This window comes from Pagrus major, chromosome 9 (genome assembly GCF_040436345.1).
Source record: "Pagrus major chromosome 9, Pma_NU_1.0".
NCBI classification, from domain to species: Eukaryota; Metazoa; Chordata; class Actinopteri; order Spariformes; family Sparidae; genus Pagrus; species Pagrus major.
This window is the reverse complement of record NC_133223.1, coordinates 13849792-13872130: the sequence shown is the minus strand read 5'-3', so window position 1 is coordinate 13872130 and position 22339 is coordinate 13849792. Positions and strand designations below refer to the sequence as shown.

The 22339-nt window shown below is 42.8% G+C and overlaps 1 protein-coding gene across 1 annotated transcript in view; it reads left to right on the top strand.

Annotated features, from left to right (window-relative positions):
- st6gal2a (ST6 beta-galactosamide alpha-2,6-sialyltranferase 2a) overlaps positions 1 to 22339 on the top strand; it is a 60974-nt gene that overhangs the window by 5951 nt on the left and 32684 nt on the right. The window contains exons 2-3 of the mRNA XM_073474189.1: positions 18846 to 18899; positions 19743 to 20832. Coding sequence (XP_073330290.1) covers positions 19833 to 20832 — 1000 coding nt within the window. The 5' untranslated portion in view covers positions 18846 to 18899; positions 19743 to 19832. The remainder of the gene's footprint in view (positions 1 to 18845; positions 18900 to 19742; positions 20833 to 22339) is intronic.

The following is a 22339-nucleotide window of genomic DNA, read 5'->3' as shown; positions in this document are numbered from 1 at the left end:
TGAAATAATTGATTTATAGATGCTTTATGCTTTATATCAAAACACTAACAGCTGCTCATAAAAAGGCAAAGCTAAAGTTCTGGGTCGACGATAGCTTCTTTTTAGTTAATCCAAAAATTCAGCTGAAGCTGGAGGTAGAGTTTCATTTGTATCCGTTCCAGACTGTGTGTGTGGACGTACAGTACAGTACAGAGGAGAGGAAGGATCGCCTGGGCAGGGCGCTCTGGGAAGGTGGAGGTGTAATTTCAGATGCGCGCTAACTGGCCAGAGCAGCAGTTATCTGAGCTCAGCCTTCAAAAGAAGGAGCGCTGGAGTCATCAAGACCAGCTGTGCTGCTCACTCCTGGCCGAGCGTGTGAGCGCTCAGAGGACAGGACTCTCCATGAGACACACATGGATGTCCAGGGTGATTAACCATCTTTACAATGTTGTAAACTTCCTGAGAGGAGTTGTTTAGGCACTCGTGTCTGTATGTTGTCGTATGGTGGTGCTTTACGTCTTTATGTTGAGTCTTCCTAAATAGTGACATGAGCAGCTTATTGTGGCGTAGCTTTCATAGTTGCGCTATAAGTCCCTGATAGGCTGCTAATCTCAGTCTGTGTTTAGAAGCAAGTGTCCAGAGTTCAGGCAGATTATAGCGAGGGTAAGCTGTCTGAAGATGGCTATAGAGCTGTAGATTAGTGGGCTTGTTCTCCGGGCAGTCAAACAGGATTTCTTCCCACAAATACAACAGCCTGTGTGTGTGAAACCCTGATACGAGCAAATCCTGTCAGCATCTTTTTATGAAGCATTAGCATATGTGTTAACCTGTAACATCTGCTCTTATTTGTGTGCGTCTGGACCAGAGAAATGTTGTTGTTTTTTTTAGCTCAGCTTGCGGAGTAACGGCAGCTTCCTTAGACTCATCTCCATCTTTGTTTCTTTGTCCTAAACGTGGATGAGCAAGCAACTGAAACACAGCTGAGCCTGTCCTCGCTTCGCAAAACAAATGGATTGAGTGGTGACTACTCATACAATCTGACCGTACAAGCGCTGTTACGTCCGTCCGACCTCCACGAGAAGAGGAAAAGGGACAGTGAAATGAGTTTTAAGTGGACTTTCTCTACTTTCTCACATCAAACAGCCGCCTGCTGTGGGCGTCAGCGCTCCCAGCTGTATTTATGGGCCATAATGTGAGGTGTACAGCTGCATTTCCTTCATAGGACCTTGCTTTTGGCAGGCTGTATTGGAGAGGGCTCTGCGCACCGTGAAAGCCTGTCATCAAGAGCCGCTGCCCTGTGTGATTTATCAGAATAGGGTGTGCTTAGAAGGTCAGGATGATTCGACTCTTCCCGGCCACGTGTTTTCATCAGATGTCCTTTTCTTGCTGAATTGGAGGTTGCTCTTTAAACCGAACATTAGAGTCATTTCCTTTCCTCTGACTGTGACTTGTGAGGTGCTTTAAGTACAGCGGTGTAGATTATAAACTTTGAAGTCTGCGGTCTCCAGTTCAGACATGGAACAGCCAGTGGATGTCTGATGGCTGATGACTTTCTCTTGTCTGTTACTCACTGTGAATGAGTCAGAGGCTTGTTTTCTCTGAAGGGCTGTGTCAGTGGTGCTGCTTTTAAATGAAACACGTCCTCTGCTCTGGTAATTACAAGGCGCATGAACACTTTACATGGTGCTCTGATAGAAAAAGAGGGGCTAATTGGTAGTGCAGTGTCCTTGTCCAGGTGTGTGTGTGTGTGTGTGTGTGTGTGTGCGCGCGCATATGTGTGTGCGTGTGCGCGCGCATATGTGTGTGCGTGTGCAGAAAGTATTGCAGATTTTGCCCTCAAATTGTTTACATGGCTGATGAAAATTAATATGCCACCAGCACCCCTTTCACGCTGGCCAAAAAAACCCACTAACACACTCTAACATCTGGCTTTTGTGTGCAATGTGAATGTAAATTATTGGGATTTACTCCTAGGTCAATTAACCCTGCAGTAGTCACAGGCTATTATCGCCTCCGACTCGGCTCGGCTGTGATGTGAACACAACACCGGGGGGAAAATGCTAATTTACTCGACGTTAAGTTACGTTATCTTTCCATCTGTCTCTGTCAAGCAGCACTTGAACATCCTTCAGTTGGCGCTGAGTTTGAAAGAGAAACTGAAGTCAAAGATATCAAAGAGGTAACCGTTGTTTGTGGCTTCTGAGCCTAGTTAGCTGCCTCATCTTTACGGCGCATGTGCAACTCATCAGAGATCAGAAAGAAGCGAGATGTCTCACTCCTCCGCAACTTCTGTCATCAGCTCCAGAAAAGTCTGTAATTCAGAATATTATTGATTAGACTTTTTAAATCAAATGTAACGTCTTCTGGATGGAGTCTGATGGGATATATGATCTGCTGACATGATGGATGGGACTCACAAGGGGGAAAAAAACAGAAAGGTAAACTCAAGCACTGGCAATGTAAAAGGCGTTAATTGCCGATTATGAACAGGTTCGTTTAAAAAAACCTGCATAAAATCATAATGTTATATAGTAGTCCCGTTTACATGAAGCAGAGCACTATTGACAAACAGCCTCCCTCTTTCATTTGTTGAACCGATTTTAGGAAATGTGGCTAAAACAGAGCGTTTCAGACTGAGGGGGAATACAGAGCTTCAGCACTGGACAGTATGAAAAAGGGTAAACTCCAATTACTTTCAGTTAATCAGAGAAAGACACCAAAAATGTCAGGTACAGTCTATGTATTAGGAAGCCGAGGGAACGCTCTACAGTGAGAAATGGCACGCGTTTTTAAGTATTCATAAATTACCAGACTTTGATCCCTTGCCTGCCTGCTTATCCCCTCGTCAAGGGCTATTCATTTATTTCAAAAGGCTGTTTATTTGTACTATATCATCATCACACTTTTGTGAGATAAGCGAGCAATTTTAATAATTAGCTCTAATTGCCTGCTATGAAATGATATTTCCCTGTTTATATTATTATGCCAAGTTGTGCTTCTGTGGTTATTTTGGAGGGAGTAACACAAAAGTAGTGTCAGTTATGCAGTACTCTACACAGATGGTAATATTGTTAAGTAGCATATTACTTTAAAAGGAAAATAACTAGTCATATTTAGTACATTAGATTTTTGAATTAAAATGCCCAACGCTGGTAAAGAATAACCTCAATAACCTCAGGGTGAAATATTCTGGGCCAGGAGCCTTTCTCCAAGATTCAGCCACATTTAATGCTTCTGCACAGACACCGAGTCCCCCTGAGCTCCTTCTTAATACGAGTTGACCAGTTCACAAGATCTCCTTCACAGCCGTGTGTCACAACCTGCGAAAAAAAAACAACAACCCCCAACTGTGATGCATATACTGAATGTGCTGTAAACGTGTCCAAAGAATTTCCCTAAATCCTGAATAAAATCAGCATAAAATACATCTCTAAATCAGAAAATTTGGAATAAATCCTCATTCTGCATATTAAAATAGAATATCCTGTTTACATCAATTTCTGAATGTTGTCATATTGTGAATAATAGTGGATAACTAGCGTGCATGTATGTGTGGATGTGTGTGTGCACAGACGCAGCATGTAGACCCCGTTGTCTCCTCTCTGCATTGTGGATCAGGTGTGAGTTTTCTACAGCAGATGGACTGTGACAGGTGTGTGTGAGAGACTTCCGCCTCCCTGCACCTCACAGGCCATTATTGGGTGTAGTCGCTTCTTCTGAGCAAGATGAATGAGTGTCTAGGCACGCCTTTGCAAAAATAGACATTTTTGCTGTGCAGATATAATCGCTGCTGTGGTTCAAGGAGGATAGCGGGAGACGGGACAGAAGTAATCTGCCTCAGTGGGATCAGTCTTTAATGGAGTTAGTACTTTCTGGTCTGACCTTGCTGGACCTGGTGTCACAGCAGCATGAAGCCATCCCTCATGAGTCTGATCCTGCTACCACCAAGAGTGTGTCGGGATGAAAGATGTCGAGCTTGTTTTTCTGTGACCGTTTCACAAAATGATGGTCTTTTCCTGTTTCTGTGCGCGTGTGCATCCCACAGAGGGGAGCAGAAATCCTCTTTATTTACTTTTTACACATGAAACATATTTTCTCTTTCACCATGGAGTGCAGTGCAGCTGAGGAGAGTGACAAACTCTGACTCATGCTGCTGAAAAGCAGGTTGTGACAGTTTTGAGGTGAACCGGTGGGCTACTCCTGAGAATGCCACAAACCTTCTCACATCAGACACACCAAACTACAGAAATCTTTGCATCAAGGGTCCAAAATATTAAAGCTGCAGAAATCAACATCTTTATTTCAACATCGATAAAATGCTTGTGTGCAAGAAGCCCACAGAGATTCATCACAAAATCTGCAGCTCCCCTCAACTCAACGCAGTATTTTTCGGTGTCTCTAACCCTTCGACAGTCCAAAACTTTACTGTTGATTCACTTTCGCCACTCTCATCAGCCTCGTTTCTACAGGCTGCTGTTTTTTTTGTCTAAAAAAGCCCTAAAATACCCACTATACACTATCTGCCCAGTACCAACTGTCAGTCGGACAAAGTTGGCTACTAGCTGGTGAACATAGAGGAGCATGTAGCAGCTAACGAGACTTATCTTCCTCAAGAGTTTGTAAAGACGGAGCTAATGGAAATAATGGACTGCGGCTTGACATGAACACGTCCTCAAATGAAAGTTAAAGTTGCTTCATGCATGCTTACATGTTTAACATACTGATTTTTTTAAAACGTATTTATTATTTACTTTGATAATAACAATTCTAAGTCCATGTTATGAAAAATACATCAGTATGTAATTATATAATTTTATCCTGGACTAGAACTCGAATGATAAATTGGCTGGGCTGATATATAAACTTGTATCACTATCTCTGTGTACTCACTCTGGGCCAATTAGTAACAAAAAATTGTAATGCAAAAGATGTCTGTGAAGGTGCTTTCAGACAGGGTATCACTGCCAGCCAACAACGTTGGTGGTCTCGTTTTTGCTGCTGTAACCTCTGATCACCTCCAATCCTACCAGCCCTTTCATCACAGGCTCTAGTTTATCCACAGTTGACTTGGCATTTCATACAGCTAGTTACTGCTGGGTGACAAGTCAGGGCAGAAATCAACAACTTCTCAACTCCCCCGAACCCAGACACCCATCACACCTCCCTGTGGTATTAATCTTGATGACACAGGTGCAAAGTGTTAGAAACATTTCTACCGCTGGCAGCAAAAAACAACCGGAAGAATCCCAATTTGACTGAGAAACCCTGATCTCAGTGCTGTGAAAGGCAGAGTAAAACACTTGTTGTATTAATAAGTAGGCAGGTTTTGTTACTTACTGATCTAAGAGAAAGAATGCCAGTTTTGAACTGGTAAGGGGAAACGTGTATCAACAGTGGAACACACATTGACACAACACCGGCGTTCTCCATCGATGCCTCTTCCTGCGTTGTTTGCACAACATAAGACACGCTTCTTTTGTGCTGCAATTCCACCTTCATTTCCAGGAAAAAATTTGAATAGGGAACCAATCTGTACACGGATTGTGTTATTTTTCTACAGCCATTATACTGTGCAATCAGCAAACTGTTGTCTATTGCAGGTCTCGCTGACACGGTCAGAATTATTCAGTCATTATGTTAGGAGCTTTGACTAAAAAACTTATTTTTTATTCATTTATTTTCTTGACCAATTCAGTAAACATTTGGTCTATGAAATACTTGTACTGTGTTATCTTTTAGTGCATTTGTTGTTCTTATATGTACTGGATGTATTTAGCCATGCAACAGTGAAAGACACATTTCCATTACTGCCTGCATTAATGGACAACAACGATTTTGAATCTTGAAAATGGTGAAAAATACCCATCACAATTTCCTACAACTGGGGTTGGCTTATTTAAGATGTATCATACTGACTGTGCTGCGGGTGTGCTTCTGTGCGGCTTGTCAAAGCTCAGTTTGATCTATTATTTAAATGACTGAAGAGCATCTACATCATATGTGAAAAAGTCAGTTTAATTTTACAGTGAACAAGCAAAAACGACCAAGCATGTTTTTTGAACATCCAAGTGTTGAATGAAATGCCATCATCCTGGTGGAAAGTAACACTCCTGTTATTGACCTGCATAACATTCAAGCCCCTGCACGCTCACGAGTAGTCGGACAAAACTGGGCATGTCTGCCTTTTTTTCTTTTTAAATAACATAAGTGCTCTGCTCTGTGTCTCTGTTTAGTCTCCGTGCTTGTGAGCAGTGAAATATAACTTCCGTTTCTTTGTATTTGTGGACTTAGTTTGTGCTCTGCTTTAGGTTTTAAAGCTACTCTGTATTTAACTGTGCATCTGCATGCGTGCGTGCAGTCATGCGATGACATGCTCAAGTGTATGTGATTGGCAGGCAGTTGGATGGCTGGAATGAGCTGCATCGCCTGCAGTGTGTTCTCAGCTCCACATGCTAGGTGCCAGTGGAGAGGAGCTGGTTGATCTACTGCGGGTACTAAGTCACATATCCACACAGAGACTGGCAGGCATATCCACACAGCGTACAGTAACTAAACACATTTGCTCACACGGCACAGAGATGGAGTAGTGGATGCAATATTAATTCAGCTCCTTGCGTGGGTAAAGGCGTTATGTTAAAATGACTGACTTTTGAGCATACACATATAGACACAAACATTGAGTGGAGCCGTGTCTGCACTTACATCTGCATGCACAGCACCACAGCTAAATGTAGGTCACAGAATAAGGCAGATGTGGGGGGAAAATGAGCGAAGGTGAGCAGTGGAAGTGAATGGAGGAGGAAGCCTTTCATTATGTCGTCATGTTGGAGCAGCGGCGGGATTAGGGCTTGGCAGGTTATATTATGATGGTTCAACTCTTGAATTTCAAAGGAGACCTATTATGCTCTTTTTGTTTTGTTTTTTTCTTTCCTTCTGTGTTCTTGTGCACGTAAAATAATTTGAAAGCTAAAAAGGTCAAAGCTTCTCTCTCCCACAGAAAACACTGCTGCTGAAACACCTCATCAGTTGTCCCGCCTTTAATTCCGTGATTTATTGACATCACGCTACATCAACCATGTCACAAATTTGCATAATTTATGTCCAGCGGCTAGTTTGGCACGTTAGAATTGATTTAGCACAGCTGCTCTGTTGTCGTCAGCCGGGCTGGGTCAGGCGTGTGTGAGCTGACCAATCAGAGCAGACGGGGTATTTGGGAGGAGGGGCCTTAAAGAGACAGGAGCTAAAACAGAGCGTTTCAGACAGAGGGGGAATACAGAGCTGCAGCACTGGGCATGTGTTTTTTGAGCATTAAAGCATGTAGCTAGTAGTAACTCAAAACAAACCTTGAACCGGATAATGAGCACAATATGTCTCCTTTTAAGGTTTTGGCTTGGACGTTAAATGTAATAATTCTTCCATCCATCAAAGAAAACAAAGATATCAGCCCCATCTTGTTCTCGTCTCCTCTGGTCTGGAAACTACGCTACACATTTGGCATCAATGGTAGACGTGAAACACTGAAAAGCTGCTACTTGTTTTACACAACAAGACAGTGCTTGAGCTCCGACATCTTCCTGTCCTCAGTTGCTCATTTGTACGAGCTGAGGTAGCCAGCCGTTCCGTCTGCAGGCTATTCTTAACAGCTGCACTTTGGGGTTTCAAGATGAGATGAAGTGCAGCGGACCCTTCGGAGAGCTCGGACGCTGGCAGTATAATTACACAGGGTGAAGTCTGATGTCCTACATGGTAATAACCACATTGCCTCCCGAGGCTAAAGCAGGGTGGACATGTAGCAGGGGGTTCATTAAGTGGGGAGAGAGACGCGGGTCATTTAGTCCATGCATATGCTTCTTCTTTTAGCTCCGCTTCCTCACTTTAGCTCAGGACTTGGAGTGACTTCTGATGTCCCCGTCTTATCTGCAGCGGCTCATTTATCTCATCTGATCCACAGCCAGACTAATGTCTATCTCTGTATGAGAAAGCAGTATGTGCTGTACTGTGAAATATTAGGCCTTGTATTGGCTAAGTTTGGACGGTTCATATTACAGCAGTCCCTCAAAATGGTACAAATCAATACTTGTATAAGTGTCTCTGCGTTAATGACAGTTTTGTAACTGGAATTCTATTCGTCAAGATTTATTTCCAAGATTACATTTCTTATATCTGACAGGCACATTTCAAATGCAGCCCACACAGACTTGACTTGCACCAAGTCAAATTTCGCGTGTAAGAGGGGTGTTGATAAGATGGTTAGTTTTCCCTCTGTGTGAGCTCTTTCTCCCGTACACTGCAGTTCAGATGGTGAGATTAAACACTGTTCGGCTGCTTCACAAGTTTATACCTTGTCGTCTTGCCTTGGGATTGATTTATGATTTCCTCAGTGCGAACAACAGCTATACAGCATCTCCTGTTAGATTGATAATTTATTCACACTCTGTTCAGCAAAGTTGAAGCGAGAATTTGCTAATTTGAAGATTCCAGGATGAGAACAGTCCTGAATTGGATACATTAGACAGGATGTCCTCATTATCAGTGTCTTAACTTCTTCGCTTTTCTGTTCAGGCGACGAAAACACAATCAGGAAGGGTTAAAGGATAATTGCACCCAAAAATGTAATGCCGATAGATAGTCAGGTGAAGTTTTGTGGTCCAAAACATTGTTGCAGCATTCTCCTAAACAACTGAAGAAGATGGGGACTCAAAAACATGAATAAAATGACTGTATAAAACCATAAAATGGCTCCGCACAGCCATTCCGACGTGATCTCCATAAACCCCTGATCCCAAATTGATTTGAAAAGTCGTTATTTACATCCTTGCCACACGGTCGAGCTCATGCACCCACTTCAGACAGGGTGAGTGCTAATGTTTTTTTTTAGCTTAGCAGCTACAGAGAAGATTTTGGCTTTAATAAAAATATAAGAAAACGTCTTTTAAAATCAATTTTGAATCTCGGGGCTTCTGGAAACTTGGATCACACTAAATGAGCTGTATGGAGCCATGTTATTTTTTCAGAAAGTCCACATCTACTTCAGTTGTTTAGGAGAATTCTGCGACACTGTTTTACTGTGAAGCTCCAGAAATGTTCTCTGGACTACGAAACGTCACCTGACTTTCCATTTGCATGGGGCTGAGGAGATAATGACTGAATTTTCGTTTTTGGGAAAACTTAACCTTTAAGTGTGCAAAAAAATGAATCATGTCTTACAATGTTAATACTTGTCTTGACTGGCTCTAGTTGAAGGTGGGGGGGGGGGAAGCCTCCCATCATAGCCTCCTCCAGACTATCACATTACCACCCTGATCTCTGTCCAAAAGGGATTTCACACATACAGACTGAAACTCAAGAGGTGCGGCAGCCTGGTGCCTCGCGCCATGATTCAAGATGCAAATATCTCACTCAGACAAGACCTGGAAAAGCTGAGGCGTGCAGGGGTGGCAACCCAGAATCACCCATTGGGCTTGTTTTGATCCCCCCTAGAAACGGATGCAACTAAGCTAGCTCCAACTCGACTATGAAAAAAAGACCCTCGAGCAAATGTGAGAAAAGCTGATTGTTGCAGTGAAACACCTTCCTGCGACATTCACGTTAGAAAGTAATCTACCCTGAATGTGTTCTTGCATTCATTGTATTGGTCAACCCGGCGACGTGCAGGATGACGTCTCGTTGCATTGCAGCAAAAATAGAGCCAAGTTCAACATTTCTGCCGGCCGACCCTGCGCTGGTACCCCTGCTGCTCCGATGGACGAGCTCAGTTCACATGAATGAGAGGTCTGCTTCTTCAGCCTTGATCCCTGAGAGTCTGATTTGGCTGCGTTAACCCAGAAAACACTCCACTTGAGTTCATAAATAACTCTGGGCCCCAGTAGTGAAGGTGCATACACCCACCACCACTACCCACTTCTATTTCAGCCTGTTTCTAATTGTGTCCCTCATGTAAAACCTACTGGAAATTCTCACTTTTCATAGATGGAGCACACACTGTACCTGTTTTTATTTCGTGTTCTGTTCACACAGTCCTGGGAGATGCGGCCTGGAATTTCAGGCGTTCACAAATGAATTGAGAAATCAGAAAAATGTCTTTTGAGCACAGAGTTCATGCGTCTGTCGGTGGGTCTAAAAATGCTTCTCCGACCTGGTGTTGTTACCTTTTTGTAACCTCACAGTGATGTATTAGATGGTTGCTGCCTGAGCCTGCTGCAAGGTGAATATTAAAGGAAAACGGCTTTATATTTTTAGATGGAGAACAACTCCACTCTTGAGGGCTCAATATTTTATGAGGAACAAGCCCTTTGGTCAGTGTTGTATTTGAGAGAACGTGCACACTCGCTTCCCTTGCCGTGTAGTGTGCAGTATAAAAAAGGACAGCGTGTTCTCCTTTTATTTTTCTAAGACTCTTTTATAATTTCCTTGTTGTCTTTTAATGCCAGCGTAGATCAGACTCTGCCCACTCATTGTGATTTAACATGTTTTGTGCTGAAATTTGAATATGGGCAAGCATTGATTCTGTGAGCCAACCTCTGTATTTGTATTTGCTTTGTATTTAATGCAAAGTTCATGTGGCCTTTATTTTCCTGAGCAACAGCCAGAACCTCTTCTCCCTGCAGAAACCTCTTCAGGTTGGCTGTGATTAAAGAATTCATAACGCCGCCTCTCCACCCTGGTTCCTCAGCAGGGTGTTGTAAAGTGGACTGAACAATTTTCGCTGAGATGCTGTGTGGCAGTATTCCCTAGAGGCCTGTCCAATCACTTACCTGGCAGTCACACAGTGGCTGTAGTTCAGTACAGTCACCTCTGGCTATGCCTGTACTGTAGACGCATTGAGAATATTACAGCAGGCAGCAGCAGGGCATGCTGGGACTCAAGGAATGTGCTTACATAAAAGAAAGAATGTATCTATGACGAGAGACTCTCGTGGGATGGTGTCACACCAGCTGCAACGCCAAATTGGTGTGTGTGGTGCAAAGCCCTTTACGTATTTCCTTGTTCCTGTATATTCGGTATATAATGAGCAGGGTTTCTGCCAGAGAAGTTGTTACCCCTCGACACCTAGTGTGTGCGATGCTGGGAGCGTTTGAGGAGCAGGGCGTCATATCTGCCTGGTATTGTTAAGTTGATTAGATTGTGTTTATTACGTCATTTCTCCTTGATTTCTGTTCTTCTACTGTGGTTGATTAGAATACGTAGTTAAAGTGTTTTCGTTATTTGTCTGTTTTTAAGTGTGTTTATTGTTAAAATTCAAATTGACCAGATGCGCTCTTTGTTTTTTTGCTGTCTGACTCCCTGTTTGGCTCAGCCGGTGGAAACGGGAGCATTGTTTAAAACGACCACGATCAGCTTCGGCGACCCTAACGCGACCGTAACGTGATGAAGACGGGCTTGGTGGAACCTGAGGGCCAGTGGGGTTTAGAGAAAGGATTTGTCACTTACATGAGAAAAGCAGGTCCACCTTAAATGAGCCTTGGTCGAAGTTGTCGTTATCTCCGTGGCTAACACCCTTCAATTAACCAGTAGGTGGCAAGCTAGAGTATGACGCATTTTAGTTTAAAAGCTATGGTAGTGCAAGGGTGCTGGTCTTGCACTACACTGGCAGAAACGCTGGTGTGTTTGTGTGTGTGTGTGTGTGTGTGACTCGGAGAGAAGAGAGGGCGAGAAGGTGCAGCTGGTAACAGTGTATCGATGCTGCAGAAAATTAATATTGAAACAGTTTTAATTATTTAACTCTTAGCTGGCCATTTTATCAACTATCTAAGATTTTAATTAGCTTTTTATAATTTCACAAATACAATTTTTTTAATCAAGGAAACATTGAGATTCAGAAACATAAAACTCATCTTGATGACTACAGAGTGGTAGTAGTAGCTAATGTTGCCAGGAATCATAATCTGTCTACGTAGAGAAACCGAAAACCAGGTGTGCGTCACCCATCCTTGACAGGTTTTTGTTTTTTTTACCAAAAAAAGGCAGCTTCAGTTTCATCATAGACATGCACAAACGTGCGTTGGACCTGGTTTGATGGCACATCGACATATAGCCTCAGAAACACACAGAGCTGTCAGAAAGAACAGCTGCAGCATTAAATCATGCAGAAAAGATACACAAACACCAAAAGACAAGCAGAAGCAATAATCGACATTCCTGCCAAAGCAGCCGAATTAAAACACACACACACACACACACACACACACACACACACACACACACACACACACACACACACACACACACACACACACACACCTGGCTGGAACAGAAACGTCCATCCAGCGATAGTATTTCTTTTTTTTTTTGTGCAATACTTTTGCATAAAATCCAACTTTGCACATCAAGCCAACTTTTAGAAATATGTTTGATGATAACGGCACTAACTGATTTCACAGTAGTCAAATGATTCAATCAGTTGTGCTCGACAGAGTTTAGTCTGTGACTGAATCCAACCCTCTGGACTTGGAGACTAAAACCTTGCAGACTTCATTTGTACACCGTGACATGTTCACTGTCATCACGTCAGGTCAGCGAGTATGCTGAGGCATGAGGGAAGGAAATGTGTTGAGACGGGATCCCAGACCTCAATCATTTCCAGGGAGATTCATGGAAATTCCCAACCCTGCAGCTCATATCAAATTGTTGTTTTTTTTGGCTGTTTTTAATGCTACAACACTCGCGTTGTCATTTTTATAACTTCCTTTTACATTGTCACATCCATACTGTTACTAGGCATTTGTATCCCAGAAGTTCACAGATGAGTTGTGGATCTGGACAGCCCGAGGCACTCGTGGACTTCCCGGGGACGTGTCAGCAGAATCCATTAGTCTGCAGTCCGGAAAGTCCGGACTCTTAGATTCAGCCTGTGAGTCAACATTGATACCGTGTTTTTATTCGCCTGACAGTTGAGAACAGCGATTTCACTGTAAAGTTTGTCATGCAGGGTGACAGAGGCCTACAGGACACGAATTATCTCAAGGAAAACGTCCAGCTCTTCAAAAAAGGCTGGAAAGTCTCTCTCCAGAGAACTTCCTCTTAAACAGCTGTACAAACACTGTACGCATCCTCAGCTGCGAATGAAAAGCGTGTGCTGGCATCATTAGCAACCACATTTGTTTGGTTATTGGCTGATGCCACCTAAAATGAAGCAGGTCGCAGGAGCGGTTATCTGTGAGAATGTATTGAATAAAAGCGCAGCAGCTGTCATTCCTCTGTGCTCTACACTGCTGCACGCTGTGAGAGAGAGATAGAGGAGGATCACGGGGACAGGAGCTGCCACTCAGAAACAAACCTGTCGTCAAGTCGTAAACAAGAACTTAGCACTAAAAATGTTTTCTTTTTAATCAAGCGGCAACCTCCGGGCCTGAAAAACAAAGCCAGTACAGCTCCTCAAATGGCCACTTGGGGCTGGTTCCAAAAGTCCTTCAGCCCTGTATAAAATGCCCAACTTTACAACAGAAACAAACATGTGTACAGCCTGCTACAAAAAAAACCAAAGCAAACAGCAACCAGCACCAACCTGTGGAACACACTGCCCGCTTGTTGACATTAAAACTGTAGTGAAACGCTGGTACGACGGCGATATGACTGTCCACAGGTCCCCACTCCCACTCCCTTTGCTTTGAATGTTAGTCCGACATTTTAGCAACCATGCTTTTATCGCTTCAGTGCAGTGCATGATGGATGCCACTCTCAAGACTGTGTGTAGCATGCAGCTACCTTCAGCAGCCTGTTAACGCAGCCTGGTATTAAGACTAGGGGAAATTGCTGTTCTGGCTCTGTCCAAAGGTACCAAAACCTGCCTACCTAGCAGATTTGTTGCTTTGGACAGAGTCCTGTACTAAGCTTTTTATGCTAAGCTAACCAACTACTGGCTCATGCTTCTTATCTACCAAACATACTTGAGAGTGGGATACGTTTTCTCAACTAACTCCGGGCAAGAAAGGGACTAGGCTGACACATTTTTCCTGAAATGTGAAAGAGTAACCTGTAGCCAGAGTAACCGCTAACTGTAGCTGCTGCTAGCTAGTGTGCTGAGTTAACCGTGCAGCTAGCAGTCGTATTAAGAAACTCTGCCCGGACTGGGAGCTTGGAGCAACGGGGGAGTGTTGGTGGCGTTCGCTGTCACCGCTTGAAGTTCAAAGTGGCTAGGAGCTAGCTGGTGAGCATGCTAACTGCAAAACAAATTAAATGACGTCAGGTCTGATGTGACTTCACATTCTGTTGATAACGTTAGTTCATTTTGAATGTTTTAAACAAAACAATCGTACATATTACACCTTAAACAGCCCATTGTCATTTATCAGACAATAATACTGAAAATAAATCCTGAACATTATCTAGTTGCAGCTTCAAAAATGTGAGGATTTGCCTCTGTTGATGTATATCATAGTGAATGATCTCCTATCTATAAGCCTTGGACTGTTGGTTTGGCAAGAAACATTTGAAGATTTGACCTTGAGCTTTGTGAAATTGCAGTCAGCATTTTTTAACCACCTAAACTCATCAAATATTGACCCGCCTTGTATGTCCTGAGGCCTAATGTATTTATTGTATTAGCTGAGACATGTACTGAGATGTGTTCCACTAAACATGACATGTTTCCTGTCTGTTCACCCCTCATTGCTCATTTTTCCTATTTTTAACATAATTATCCTCCTGAGGGCAAATGACCTGCATACACTTAGCCCATCTCCTCCTCTCCTACTATCACATATTCATATAGGGTCTTGGGTTTTTGCTCTTAATTGTACGAGATCTACGCTTTATATTCAGGCTCCTTTTGTTCATCACCGTCTCCTGCCGACTCCCACTAAGTCATTAAGTCGTCCTCTGCTGTCTGGCAGTGTCTCGTTTCCATGTTTCCCATTTTGTACCGTTTCTTTGTGTAGCCCTCACAAGACTAGCTCTGTCCTCCACCCCCGCCTCTCCATCTGTGCCACGCATTTATGTTGTTTCGCTGCAGTTACTGAAGCACACATCCTGATTGCTGCCAGGTGAGGCAAACTAGCTGTGCGCGCACACACACAGGCACAACATGCCTCCGGGCGCACACACACACACACACACACACACACACACACACACACACACACACACACACACACACACACACACACACACACACACACACACACACACACACACACACTCTCTGTGGAGCAGTGGTGCATATAGATGGCATTTGCTTGTTGATGACTTTGTCATTGGGCAGCTGCTTGTTTTCTTTGTCTTTTTGGGCGTCAGGCCACGCTGTTGTTGTTATTTCCAGGTGTTACATGGCATATTTTCCACTGAGTAACATTTGACCCCTGCATTGTAGACACGTTGGAACTGCTACACAGGGGATTATTGGCCGACACCTATCCCACCTGTCTATGGCCCTCAGGCCTTAAAGAGAACATGCTGCATGTTTTCAGAAGGAGTCAGATGTGAGTGTTTGTGCAGATGTGTTTGCCTCGCGTCCGTCTCTTTGCCTTTATTTTCTTTCTCCCATACTGTCTCATCTCCATCTGGCCCAGTTGCTCCCTGCTGCCTGACTGTGGTCAGTGGATGAGCTTTGGCCTCTTGTGTGGCCTTGGGGCAGGAGGCCTGGATGTCTGGGTGTAGGTGGGGAGGGGCGCAGGGATGCCTGTGATCACTCCTGCAGGACCCGGCACCTTCAGAGGCAGGAAGCTAGCTGTAATTAGGACTAGAGGAGTTTTTTTGTTTTTTTTCTCCTGCCTCACCCGGCCACACTCTCTCTCTCAAGAGAAATGCTCCCACATTAAGAGACCAAAGCTCATAATTAGGTGTGGTTGAGAGGATTGTAGTTCTCTGATGTGAAGCAATTTAATGCTTCATTTATTTACCTTCATTGCTGTGTATTTCACTCTGTAAGCCATCAGTGGAGCTAACGTGTTGTACACCAGGGTATTCTACTGAGGCTGATAATGAGAATGTCTTTAATGATGGGGTTTTTTGTACAGCAATGAAAAAAGCAAAGGTATCATATTCACACACATGTGAAGTGATGATGAGGGGTTGTCTCATAATCATAGTGCTTTGGTGGTTGTCACAATGGTGACAGCTCAGGGAAGAAAACACCATGAAATAAAGACAATAGAGAAGATTTTATTATTTAGATTAATTTCATGTTTAAAATCTGAAAAATTGCTCGACTGCTTTTGGTTTGATCATCCCCAAAGTATGAACAGAATAGGAGAGATTAGAGCTGCATCGGTTTCGTCGATTAGTCGATGGAGAGACAATTACTTGCCAACTACTTTGGCGTTTTTCCATTACATCTGCCGGCCTGGCTCCACTTGGTTTGACTCGGCACATCAGCCCAGTGCGGCAGGGATTTGCATCATCTTTGACTGATGCTTGGCTTGTGTAGTGATCAGAGAAGCGGCTGTAGGCTAAATACTCCTCGACCTCACAGCACTGTAAAAAAAAAAGAAAGAAAAAACCCCCAAAAAGCCGTTAATGAAGCGCCATTAACGCAGCAGCAAACGCGTTTCATTTCTTATAAATTCGACACAGTAAAACTCCTCTGTCATTTACTTGTTTAAAAGCTTTTATTCTGAAGCATAGAAATCAGGAAATGTTGGGTTTTCACCAGCAGGAACTTAACACGACTCCTGAAGCAGCTGAAAGCGATGAAACGATAAAATACAGCAGATCTGAGAGCACGAACAGGGAGAGAAACTAAACTAAAAACGCCCTTTCTCTCAGGTTTCCTGCACAGTTATGAGATGAGTCTCACAAGGCTCATTCGGGGGGGTCGTCACGGTTTGCTTGGAGGCAGGGTGGGCACACTTTGGAAGCTCCACCCTGAGCGCAGTTAAAAGTGGTAATGGAAATGTAAAATTGGCGCGGCTCAGTGGAAGAGCTCTATCTGATCATCCAATTCAGCCATTTTCAAAGCAAAATTGTCAAATATTTGTTTGGTTCCAGCTTCTTAAACGTACGGATTTGCTTTCTCTTTGTCCTTTATGATAGTAATGAAGAGCGTGTCTGCTTAGAGTTGAAAAGGATTTGTCAGTTAATGTTTTAGTTGATGGGCAGAAAACCATTAACTAGGCTTGGGCGATATCCAACAAGTGTCAAGATATTGTCCTGCCCAAATATCACAACAGACAATGTATCACAGATCTTAGATGGGTGTTTCAGGTTGCGTTTATTGATGACAACTTAAAGTATCTGCTATTCAAAGCTCAAGATTGTATTTTCCGTGTTTTAATACACTGGGAATAACTTTAAAATGATGGAAGCTACAGGCTAGGGCCGTGTGAGGTCTAGAGGGTTTAATAAGAAAATAGCATTAAATAAGATACATAAAAGCATAAGATACATAAAAGATACATAAAAGATTTTTTATGTGAGTTTTTTATTTTAGCGCAAAGGATGAATTGTGAACATAACAGAATAGCCTTCAATACTAGGTGACTTTTCAAAATAAAAGTCAGAAGATGGCGTAACAGCTGTTCAATATTGGATATTTTGAAATATTGTGATATTTGATGAAATATAATACCCAATATAACAATTTTGGATAATTGATAAATGGTTCAAGTCACAGAACAGGGCATTTTCAGTGTCTTCCAACATTTTGTAGATGAAGTAAAAAAGATGAATCCCTAATGAAAAGCATTGTTAGTTGCAACTGTAGTCTCTAATGACAGAAGAAATTATTACATTTTTATGAAATATATTATTCTTTGTAAGCCTCAGGGAAAATGAGCAGTGGTGCGAAGCGAGGCACAGCGAAGGCCAACAGTAAATCCATGATGATGGTTTTCAATGTTATGTGGTAACTGCACTGAAATCTCACAACTCACTAATTAATCAGAGGAGCACGCAACAATGGTGGAAGGAAAAACAAAAAATCTGTTTAGGGCTACAACTAATGATTAATTTCATCATCATCATTTAATCAATTAATTGTTTATTCCATAAAATGTGAGCTCCTCACAGTTTTACAGTTTTTTTTCCCAACTGAGAAGCTGGATCAATCAGTCATTAACTGATTATCACAATGGCTATCAATGATTTCTTCTGTTGATATAGTAATTAATTAATCAGTTGCGCATAGTATTTGTATAATAGCTAGAAATGGTAAAAGAGGTGTTTGTCACAGACTTTCCTCTGTGTTCTGACTGAATTGCAAAGTGAAAGCCAGGTTTAAAGAGAATCAATCTATATGTGAGTGGTAACATTTTTCCACAGCCAATACACTGTGCAATCACTATTTACTTCAGAATGATAAGTTAATGCAAAAAAGTTGTCTGTTGCCAGTTTAAGGTCAAGTGTTCCCGATTCATCTAGTAATTATGTCTGCTCCGGCTGTCTGACTCTCCCGGCCTGTAACAACTCAGGAGCAGTCAGTCACAATCAAGTGCTGTTGTGTGTGAGGAAAAAAAGAACTCAGTTCTGCACTGCAGGTCGGCCTGAAGTCAGTTTGACAATCGCCATTTGACATTTTATCCCCGAGAGTCTTCATTAAGTTAGAGTCAGGTCACAGTTAATCTCCCTCTAACCAATCCCCTTGAAATATATTTATTCATTTATTTGTGGTTCTTGAAATGATTCACATATCGTGCAATCCGAGAGTCACATTGAAACCCAGCTGATGTGGTGCCGTCTTCTCTACTTCTTGTGAATTAAGTGCTGGAGAATTCATGAGTGAGGCTGTAAATTTGATTCCAGTTAATGGATGGCCCCAGTCTTAAAAATTTTTTCTCCTTTTTTTGTTATGAGTGGAGAGCGGCCAAGTTGAGCCCTGCAGGAGGTGTTTTCCTGCGGTGTGTCTGTGTGAGCGGTGTGTTTTCATGCACACACTGCCTCATGTATGCATGTGAACTCTTGACTCCACTAATTTGTACCACTCCTCTTCTCAGGGTCCCATTAAATCCTGGAGGGCTCGTGGACATGAAGAAATAGAAGCAGTCGAGGTGAGTGTCAGGAACATCTGCTTTACTGGTACACGTTTCCTCTAGGGGTTGTCCAAAGTCTTGAAAATGTTAGAAAATGCACAATTTTAAAGGTGCAATATGCAAGAACTGGCCACCTGTCAAATTTAAAAGACTTAAAAGACAATATCAAAAGACTAAGCGCTAACTGCTGCTAACTGTAGCTGCCATTAGCTACTCAGCTCAATTCTTACATATTGCGCCTTTTTAATTGTTATATTTTCAAGGTTAAGAATAAGATTTAATTCAGGTATTCTCTGTGTTTTGTCTACATAATTAATCATTTAATGTAAAATTATCTTAATATGAAATGATCCCTTCTAGGGATCTTAAACGATTATTTGCTATTAAGAATTTAGTCAATTAAAAATGTGTCATAAAAGTCATTTGTAGTTTTAAAAAGAAGTTCTATACAAACTAACTTGGTAGCCTCATTATGAGCTGGATTTTGTCGGGCCAGTTGTTGAATAGCAACAGAAGGAAGCCTCGCAATTGATATGAAGTCAGTTTTGTGTTATTTATTTTGTCATTCAAGTAATTCGATGTTTACTTTATCTGTTCTGTCAACTCCTAAAGTAGCTTACTTTGATTTTGCATCTAATATAGATCATGTCAAATCATTTTCAAATCAATTGTTAAAGGGCGACTATGTAGTTCTGGAGAAGAAATTGAAACTCAGAATTTTAATATAATTTACAATATTAATCAGGTAATGATACAAAGTCAGAAATATGTATTTTTCCCCATAACTGAATAAACAAGCTGTTCTTTTTATTTAATCTTTCTCCACCAAGTGGTTTCATTCTGAACTCTCTTCTTTTCCAGGCCCTCCAGCTGACCTCCGGGCTCCGTCCTGGCCGTGGGGCTTTGTTGTTGGTGGGCCAGCTGACCAGGCGTGTATGTGAGTGAGAGGTGATGAAGTCCAGTATGAGGCAGTGGCGGAGGCTGGTGCTGGTGGGAATGCTGGCCTGGGTCCTCCTCTTCCTCGCCCTCCTCTCTTACTTCCTGGATGCTCGTGTGAATGAGCCCCTGACCTCTGCTGGCTCTTTACTCTCCCAGCACCCTGACACCCGACGCCTGGCCTCTATACAGGCCTCCCATCAACAGCACGCCAACCTGGGCTCCCGTTCTGAACTAGCCTCTACCTTAACTACAACCTACCCCAGAGATAAGCCAGAGCCTGAGCCTTCTGCCAGCTCCACCACCATCAGCCTGGAGGTTAGCCGCAGCCCCAACAGTGCTCCCTACGCCATCTATGGTGGCCCGGACACCAGCCACCAGGACTACCTGGACCCACAGAGCCTGGCTGCCTGGTCCTCCTTTGGTACAGAAAATGTAGGTTCTCACTCAGACGCTGCACCTCAGAGTCGCGAGAGAACCTCCCAGACTGCAGAGTACCAAAACCATATCAGCACTGCAAGCTACCACGGTGGGGAGGAGGAAGAAGAAGATGAGAGGGACAATGAAGATGAAGAACTTGGGAACAGGATGAGGACTACAGCAGGCAGGAGGGGCGGTGGTTACTCCTCTGATCTGGAGGAATATTACTTCTCCAAGTCGGCCTCTGTGGTGCAGCGACTCTGGCGGGGCCGTGTGTCTGCTGGCATGCTGAGTCCTCGGCTGCAGCGTGCCATGAAGGACTATGTCAGTGCCAACAAACACCATGTTTCCTACACGGGGCATCGCAACGCCGCCCAGAGTGGCAAGGAGCTGCTGTGTCAAATGAAAGCCCAGGCCTGGCTGAGGACAGTGGACGGGTCGGAGCAGCCTTTCTCCTCACTTGGTTGGGCTCGTCTTGTGCCGTCGTTTCCCCTGGAGCAACTCAACAGAAGGCAAGACCAGGGCAGCTTCAAGACCTGTGCAGTGGTCACCTCGGCTGGGGCCATCCTGCGCTCAGGACTGGGCAAAGAGATTGGTGAGTAGAAAGAGGAAAGATTTTGAGTAAAGATGGCACAACACAGGGCTCCGTACCAAACCCCATGCAGTTTCGAGGAATTCTTTGCTCTATTGTTACCTTTTACTCACTCTAGATTAGTTTTTCACTGCAATATATTAGTCCTACACCTCTATGGAGATAGCACAATCATGGCTAGAAGTGGAGAGAACTCAAAAAATGTCTTTTGTGCAGTAAACAGTGACGTAAAAAGTAGCCAAAATTCACACTTGAGTGTTAAAGAATTAGTTTGATAAAAGTAAAAGTCGCTCATAGAATAGTACTTGAGTAAAAATATCAGATATTAAAGGTGCTTAAATTGATCGGGTCTTTTGATGTGGAGTTGTATGAGGCACTTATCCCAAGTCAGTGTATTACCTGCAGTAGATAACCGTAATCTCTCCGCCTGTGTGGAGAAGCAGCGTGTAACCGCTGGAAGTCCGACCCAATCAGCTGATTCGCAGCGTAATACAGTGCATGGCAGGCACAGCTGCCTTGGTGCGTAGGAAAACGGATGTTGTACAGTTGAGGGAATGTAGCTCCAAAGCAAAGGGCTGTTTGATGGCAATGTAAATTATACACATATTTAAGTGTATATATGTGTATATTCTGTATACTATTCTGATATACAACATTTTTCTGGTGATTGGTGTTTTTATCTGATGGCTGATGAAATAAATCAATTAAAAAATGCTCTTCTTTGGTTCTGATGCAGCATGTAGTCTGCAAATTAACTAGTAACTAAAGTTATCAAAATTGATGTAGTGAAGTAAAGTGAAAAGCAGCAGAAAATGGAAATACTCAATGGGCTCGAGCCAATAGATGTTATCGAATTCCAGGATATTTGCCAGAAATCACATATTGAACCTCTGTGTGATTATTCACCTGAGATAAACTGCTAATTTACAACAGACTAGCTGCATGTGATATATTACAATGTTACACTTAAAAAAAAAATACTTAAAAAGTAAAAAGCTGAACCCCCCCATGTACTTAGTTACATTACATCACTGGCAGTTTTGATAAAATGTCACTATTTTAAGCTAAGTTTTGGTTATTTCCCTCTCTTTCCTTCTGTCTTTCTTTTTAAAAAAGGCACATTTATATTTCTCAAAACAAGGTATGGAAACAAGTTTGTTTTTGTTTCTGTTCCAAAACTCTGAATCTGTATGAAGCCCTGCAGTCAACAGAACAGAGGATGAGGGATGACGTGTAGTCAAAGGTATGAGCTGAAAGACCTGTATTTTAAAATGTGCTGTTTGTGCTCAGACCAACTCTTCTGTTCTTTACCTGGAGTCTGCAGTATTCATCACAGCCCACAGTACTGTGACTGTGTTGGACAGAACAAACAGCATCCTGATGATTGGGGTATTTGTTGTGCTTTACCGATTATGGGACTTCAAATATAAATGTTGCCTCTCATGAACGAAAGCGGTTTCAATTTGCACTTAAGAAACCTAAATGGAAATGCAGGTAATTAAAAATGCAG